General features: G+C 41.8%; 1 protein-coding gene across 2 annotated transcripts in view; it reads right to left on the reverse strand.

Annotated features, from left to right (window-relative positions):
• LOC106585761 (DNA repair protein XRCC4) overlaps positions 1-681 on the reverse strand; it is an 89,706-nt gene extending 89,025 nt beyond the window's left edge. The window contains exons 1-2 of one of the 2 annotated variants that reach the window (XM_045706641.2): positions 365-681; positions 53-174 (exon numbers count right to left, since the gene is read on the reverse strand). In XM_045706641.2, coding sequence (XP_045562597.1) covers positions 53-68 — 16 coding nt within the window. In that variant the 5' untranslated portion in view covers positions 69-174; positions 365-681. The remainder of the gene's footprint in view (positions 1-52; positions 175-364) is intronic. The other variant, XM_045706644.2, reaches the window with a different exon arrangement.
• Between the last annotated feature and the right edge of the window lie 7,653 nt (positions 682-8,334).

Raw genomic sequence — 8,334 nt, forward strand, 5'->3', positions numbered from 1 at the left:
ATACGTCAAGTACTTTAAGATCCATGCATCTATGCTTATTTCATATTTGTACCTGTTTCCTCCAGCATCTTCACAAGGTCCTTTGTTGTTGTTCTGGGATCGATTTGCACTTTTCGCTCCAAAGTACGTTCATCTCTAGGAGACAGAACGTGTCTCCTTCCTGAGCGGATTTGTCTGTTAACAATTGTTGGACAAATTGTGTCATGCACAAAGTAGATGTCCTAACCGACTTGCCAGAACTATAGTTTGTTAACAAGACATTTGTGGAGTGGTTGAAAAACAAGTTTTAATGACTCCTACCTAAGTGTATGTAAATTTCCATTGTAATGTTTACAGTAGGGTCATATGAGGATAATGTGCTTACCCTATCTGAGCTCCTCTGGATTCTCTCCTGACTGAGGGAGACAGTGAGGGGATTTTGATGCCCTTGTGTTTTCGGCTATGACCTCACATTCATCACTCTTCTATTGCTAAGGTTGTAGCACTCCGGTGAGGATGACAAACGATACAAGACGCCACTTCTCATTTCTGCACCCTTAATGCAGTAGTGCTCTGTTCCTGTTTAGTCTTCTACTTTTAAAATGCAGAGGAAACTTTTTCTCAATTCGTTTTGAACCTTTGGAGTTTGCTGAAGCTTGTCTCTAAGACCAACTACTTGTGAAAAGTTTAAACACTACATTTCACTAGGTATCTCTGCTGAAGCCTGTCCAGAACACACTCAAGTTTTCCCACGCTATTTCACCATTGTCAGTTGTTACAAAAGTGTCAACTGTGGTAACTTAACCGGCAGAAGTGTCGACATACAAGAACCATGGTAGCCTAACTGGCAGCGTCCATCAATAGAATGCCCCGGTCCCCATATTAGTGCGTATCTGTTTTGGCATATTCTGATTAAGATGACCCATCAAGCAGAGCCTGCCGGTAATGCAGTGATAATCAGGCCGTGACGCAGATACAGGAGCCACTGAGGAGTAGTGGCCTCAGTCATCACTGCTGCTATCTTAAAGAGGCCCGATATGGGACCTGAGAGACAGTGTTGGGCTAGAGGACCAAGCTGTCTTGGTTGAAGATGAAAGGGTAAACTCGGGTCTGTTTTTCTCTGTGTGATGGTAGTAGCAATGCCATTATGGAAGGAGAGGGATGGTACTGATTATGAAAACAAAATGGAGTCCTCTGCTTATTCAGTCTAGTATGGCAGGACTGAGATGAGACTGATGTGAATTATCGACATTGAGCTTGGCTAATACTTAAACAGTTTGGCAAATGTCAACTCTTGTGAAAGTGGAGATGTGCTTTCTTTTAATTGCTCTGTTCATTTTAATCTGCCTAAATCCTCCTACTCAATTAATAACCATTGACAAAAAAGACTACCTGGCGAAAAACTCTAGAGTAGGTTGTCCAAAACAACAGTTCACCCATTCATGTCGATAATAAAATAGTCTTTCCTGATTCTTGGTAATATATTTGAGTTGGCTGCTCTGAATTTACCCACGGTGATGCCAAAGGGTAAGGACCAGAAAAAATAAGACTGTGGCCATTTCCTGTTAAACCTGTCAGTTGGATTTCCAAATCATTGGTTTTACATCATTACCCCCTCCCCCCCACACACACACACCACAGGAGGTTGGTGGCACCTTAATTGGGGAGGACGGGCTCATTGTAATGACTGGAGCGGAATAAATGGAATGATATCAAACACATGGTTTCCAGGTGTTTGATTCCATTTGCTGCTTTATGGCTATTATTATAAGTCATTATCCCCTCGGCAACCTCCTGTGACACACACACTTCGTGTGAAAACCACACATCACAACAGACTTGTCCTGACATGGCACCAAGAGTGGGTCTCAATTCACTCTGGGAAACGCCAACACAAAACATTCCACGCTCTGCTATTCCCCAGGTCTCAATCCCCACTGTGACAATACACAGAGTTAGCTTGACAGGAGCAACTAACCCTTTAACGAAATGGTCAATCATTTCTTGATATTTGTGTCTTTGGCACTCAGGGATCATGAAAGAGATATATATATTTTTGTTTTTTATTTAGTTATTGTGCAATTAGACAGGCTGACCCGAAACAGGCTAATTGTTATACAGCCAGTCCCAAACTAAATGGAGTATTAGTCAAGCTAAACTAATGGGATGAATAGCTTAGCTGTGTATAATGCATTCACCTCTACTGTGGCACACAGACAAATGATGACAGAGTCATCTCAGGAAACAAAGCCCTGTCTTTCATTGCTGGGCAAAGGCTGCTTCTCCGGATTCCCTGGATAGTGTTTTAAAGGATAAGCACTCTGTATTCATTGCTGTGTTAAATAGTTACTGTGTAGCCAATAGCATTATCATTATCACAATGTATATCCCCAATTGGTTTTGACTGGTCTTGGTTTACCATGTTCGCTTCATGGTTGGCAGTTGTTGGTCCAGCACCTAACTTACTGTACTACAGTTTTTAAGAATACGGTTTCAAATAAAGTTTTTATTTTGATTGTAATTTGGTATGTTTTGGGATAAACCCATATAACCTCTACATTTATGAGGTATAAAACAGAAGCCCAGATGTAAGTGACTCCATGAAGTGGCACGAAATTAAGATTTCTGATCCAAAACACCTAATTTAATTCGCTGGTCAATTTAATGCGCAATTAATTCATATGAATAGATATGGTTCATGTCAGGCCTGTTCTAATACATGTATTCCCTCTCCTTAGAAAGTTGAAATTGATGGATGGTTGGTGGGAAAGCATAAGACAACAGTGAGCTTGGCTCATTTGGTTTAGTTTCTGTCCTCTAGATTTCCTGTCTACATTAATGACTGGAAAAAGCCTGTCATATTGAGCATTGAGGACATGTCTATTGAGAAACAGCACAGCAGACGTATTACTGGTTCTGAGGTGGAATGGGTTCATCATGTATTCCTCTTACTGCTTTCAGAGCATGTTGCGATGGTCAAATCTTCAACTGAGGCCCTGCATGGTAGGACCAGACAGACCATGTGCTCCTTTGATCGTTAGCATGGACTCGTTTGACATCTTCAAAGGCAATCAAGCTAAAACTGTCCACGACCGGACCACAGGAGTCACACGGGAGACCTAACAGACCTTTCAACATGTTAGCTGGGGAGGAGAGAGACAGCTTATTGATGAGAGAGGTAGGGAGGATGTTACAGTAGGATGTTAGAAAGGCAATATGCATGGCTGGAGTTAGAATGGGATTATATTGGATATTAATACATTTTTGTTATAGAGAGTTAGTTTCTCACTTATTACCTTCTGTCTGACCCCATGTTTATCCATGGCCTTGTCTGTTTGTTTAATTGTTTCTCTTTAGTTTATTGAAGCTTTAGAGGCCAAATCTGTTATTGCTGTGGTGTCACACAGAGCAACCACAGGCAGCTAAGCAAGCCCCACTGTAAAGAACACAACATTCTCATTCCTGAAGTCTTCAGTCTTTTTCCCTCCAATGAGAAAGGATTACAAAGTGAAAAATGATACCCTCATAATGTAAATGGTTGACGCCATAAAAATCACCTGTCCTCGGTTGCAACACTCCCTAACATCAGCACAATAACTGTTCATCTGGAGCTTCATGAAATGGGTTTCCATGGCCGAGCAGCCGCATGGAAACCTAAGATCACTATCCGCAATGCCAAGCATCAGTTGGAGTGGTGTAAAGGTTGCCGCCATTGGACTCTGGAGCAGTGGAAGCGCATTCTCTAGAGTGATTAATCACTCTTCATCGTCTGGGGCTGTTTTTCATGGTTCGGGTTAGCCCCCTTAGTTCCAGTGAAGGGAAATCTTAATGCTACAGCATACAATGGCATTATAGACAATTCTGTGCTTCCAATTTTGTTGCAACAGTTTCGGAAAGGCCCTTTCCTGTTTCAGCATGACAATGCCCTCGTGCACAAAGCAAGGTCCATACAGAAATGGTTTGGCGAGATCGGTGTGTAAGAACTTGACTGGCCTGATCTTAACCCCATCGAACACCTTTGGGATGAATTGGAACGCCGATTGCAGGACTAATTGCCCAACATCAGTGCCTGACCTCACTAATCCTCTTGTGCCTGAATGGAAGTAAGTCCCCACAGCAATGTTCCAAAATCTAGTGGAAAGCCTTCTCAGAAGATTGAAGGCTGTTCTAGCAGCAAAGGGGGGACCAACTCCATATTAATACCATGATTTTGGAATGAGATGTTTGACGAGCAGGTGTCCACATACTTTTGGTCATGTAGTGTATAAAGTGGCTAAACTACTATGTAACATTATTAAAGTAACCCATGTTCAATTACTATGTACAGTGACGGGAAAAAAGTATTTGATCCCCTGCTGATTTTGTACGTTTGCCCACTGACAAAGAAATGATCAGTCTATAATTTTAATGGTAGGTTTATTTGAACAGTGAGAGACAGAATAACAACAACAAAAATCCAGAAAAACTCATGTCAAAAATGTTATAAATTGATTTGCATTTTAATGAGGGAAATAAGTATTTGACCCCTCTGCAAAACATGACTTAGTACTTGATGGCAAAACCCTTGTTGGCAATCACAGAGGTCAGACGTTTCTTGTAGTTGGCCACCAGGTTTGCACACATCTCAGGAGGGATTTTGTCCCACTCCTCTTTGCAGATCTTCTCCAAGTCATTAAGGTTTCGAGGCTTGGCAACTCAAACCTTCAGCTCCCTCCACAGATTTTCTATGGGATTAATGTCTGGAGACTGGCTAGGCCACTCCAGGACCTTAATGTGCTTCTTCTTGAGCCACTCCTTTGTTGCCTGGTCCGTGTGTTTTGGGTCATTGTCATGCTGGAATACCCATATACGACCCATTTTCAATGCCCTGGCTGAGGGAAGGAGGTTCTCACCCAAGATTTGACGGTATATGGCCCCGTCCATCGTCCCTTTGATGCGGTGAACTTGTCCTGTCCCCTTAGCAGAAAAACACCCCCAAAGCATAATGTTTCCACCTCCATGTTTGTTCTTGGGGTCATAGGCAGCATTCCTCCTCCTCCAAACACGGAGAGTTGAGTTGATGCCAAAGAGCTCCATTTTGGTCTCATCTGACCACAACACTTTCACCCAGTTGTCCTCTGAATCATTCAGATGTTCATTGGCAAACTTCAGATGGGCATGTATATGTGCTTTCTTGAGCAGGGGGACCTTGCGGGCGCTGCAGGATTTTAGTCCTTCACAGCGTAGTGTGTTACCAATTGTTTTCTTGGTGACTATGGTCCCAGCTGCCTTGAGATCATTGACAAGATCCTCCCGTGTAGTTCTGGGCTGATTCCTCACCGTTCTCATGATCATTGCAACTCCACGAGGTGAGATCTTGCATGGAGCCCCAGGCCGAGGGAGATTGACAGTTCTTTTGTGTTTCTTCCATTTGCGATTAATCGCACCAACTGTTACCTTCTCACCAAGCTGCTTGGCGATGGTCTTGTAGCCCATTCCAGCCTTGTGTAGGTCTACAATCTTGTCCCTGACATCCTTGGAGAGCTCTTTGGTCTTGGCCATGGTGGAGAGTTTGGAATCTGATTGATTGATTGCTTCTGTGGAGAGGTGTCTTTTATACAGGTAACAATCTGAGATTAGGAGCACTCCCTTTAAGAGTGTGCTCCTAATCTCAGCTCGTTACCTGTATAAAAGACACCTGGGAGCCAGAACTCTTTCTGACTGAGAGGGGGTCAAATACTTATTTCCTTCATTAAAATGCAAATCAATTTATAACATTTTTGACATGCATTTTTCTGGATTTTTTTGTTGTTATTCTGTCTCTCACTGTTCAAATAAACCTACCATTAAAATTATAGACTGATCATTTCTTTGTCAGTGGGCAAATGTACAAAATCAGCAGGGGATCAAATACTTTTTTCTCGTCACTGTACATAGGGCAAAAGTCTCTAAGGTGCAAGGTAGAGTACCGTGTGGTCGATACACTCACTGTAGGCGGTCTCATCGTTTTTGGTAATCAGGCCTACTACTGTTGTGTCTTCAGCAAATTTGATGATTGAGTTGGAGACGTGCGTAGCCACACAGTCATGCGTGAACAGGGTGTACAGGAGAGGTCTGTGGGGGCCTGGGGTAAGGTTAGGGTTAAGGAAAATATGATTTTGAATGGGAGTTAATTGTTTGGTCCCCACAAGGATAGTAAAATGTGTTTGTGTGTGCATGTGCATGCGTGCGACTTAGGTCACTTTCACCCCAACAGATGCAATCTGTTACAGAAAACTAACGAGAGAAAGAGAAAAGGAAAGTCCTGCTGGGCAACTCCCCACGGCCTCAGAAACTGGGGCACTGTGTTTCCTTTGAAGATGGCTTTCGCTCCGAGGGCGGTTCATTACGCTCTCGACAGCCCTGGGCGGAAGTGGTATGTAACAGTCTATTCCCACATGGCCCTGGGAGCCCACTCCCTGTGCCCAGATAGCTGAGTCAGCCATAGCTAGGATGTGCTGTTAACAGTGGTCCTGGAAAGGTTACGTAAAACCAAAGCTCTCTCACTTCAAAGAACACCTGACCTGGTGGATTCAGGGTCATCAAAGCTCCCCAATCTGGGTCACAGGCCCGGGTCACTAGATTATAACCAGGTCTGAAGGTGGACAATATAATGATTAACTCTGTCTTATAGTTCTCCATCTGGTTGAATCTCTGTGTTCATTTTAGATACAGTATATTCCTGTTCAGTAGTTCATTGTCAAACTGGCAGCATTACCTATGGGAAGTATTGGTGAATGTGTTGAAACATGCAGGTCTTGCAATGAGGTTTTGGCTATCTTAGACTACAGTCAGAATGATGAATAACCCATTGATAACATGCTGAGTCATCTAACTCTTCTTAATCTTTCTGAATAATCACTTTCTGACTTATTTTCTGAGGAATCCTGTTTTCACCAGTTCCCATTAAAAAAAATGCTCACTTTCATGGGTGGATAGATAAATTGTCATTGCCAAAATAGCTAGTCTCTTATCTAGCTTATCAAACCACAGTTAGAATTTCATATTACTGAACCAATGAGGCATTACTTTCTACAAACATAGAGTGAATATTAGATCTCAGGTTGTCTTCTATGTTTCCACCTAGACACGTCTAGCTTGGGCAAGTCATGCATAATATAACCATAATTTGCATAAACAACCTTTACTGTTGATCCCATAGATAAACGCCTTTGGACATGTGGACATAGTAACAAGAATGGTAATAATACATCAACCATTTACAGTACACTATAAAAAGAAAAGGTTCCTGGAGTATCCTTTAGGGGTTCTTCAAATTGAAACTGTGGGGGAATCCCTATAAGTTCTTCAAAGAACCCTTTAAAAGGTTCCTTAAAAAAAAAGTTTAATGGATCCTCAAAGAACCTTTTGAAGAACCCTTTGGGCTTAATTTGTCAAAATCCAAATATGATGTAAACTCCCAGCAGAGCCCCAAGTCCAATGCTGGGTATATCCTCTGTTGTGTTAATGTAATTCCATAGCCAGAATTACTTTGCAGTGCATGATGATCGAACAGGTTTCCTGTTATATTCATCAGAGGTGTAGTCTGTGAATCAAAAAATTTGTAATTATACAGATGATTAACAAAACATACGCACAACACTATTCATACCTTGGTTTTTGTGGTAAATGTGAATGAATTTTTTTGGGGGATAATGCTTTTCATACACATACCTTGTCCATAATGTAGAGGCCTATGGGATATTCATTGAAGAGTTAAGGGAGGATGATAAATGTGATGTGCATAACATACCAATCAATACCAAATTGACATACCTTTGTATGCCTCATCTGTTTACCTGCAGACATAGACACAAAAGTGAGCAGTTCAGTCATCTGCACCCAATACAAATAGCCTTCAACATATTCTTATAGCCTACATATTCTTACCTCTTTGTTGATTGATATCCATTGAATTGTGCTCATGTTCTGTTTTAGAAAGATTTGCACAAATTTGAAAAGATAGACAAGATCATCGTGAATCAATATGAATTTAGATCATACAAGGAACAAACCTTACCTTAAATTGAGGAGATCTTTACATTTTCCAGTTAAGTGCCTGCACCTGCTGTCCTTTCAAATTCAAATGTTTCAGTTGGGCAGTTAGGTTCCTGCAAGAACCCCCATCAACTAAGGAGGTTCCTCGATGAACCCCACCTCCTATGGGGTTCTTGGAAGAACATTTTGGGGGCAATGTTCAGTGCCAAGAACCCTGAGGTTCTTCTAAGAACTTTGAGGATCTTAGAAGAACCTTTGTTGAACCTCTCATTTTTTTGAGTGTAGCTACAGAGTCTACTACCTACCTTCTTTTATTTTTTCATATTCTATCACATGTTC

Source organism: Salmo salar, chromosome 24 (assembly GCF_965601325.2).
Source record: "Salmo salar chromosome 24, fSalSal1, whole genome shotgun sequence".
Taxonomy (NCBI): Eukaryota; Metazoa; Chordata; class Actinopteri; order Salmoniformes; family Salmonidae; genus Salmo; species Salmo salar.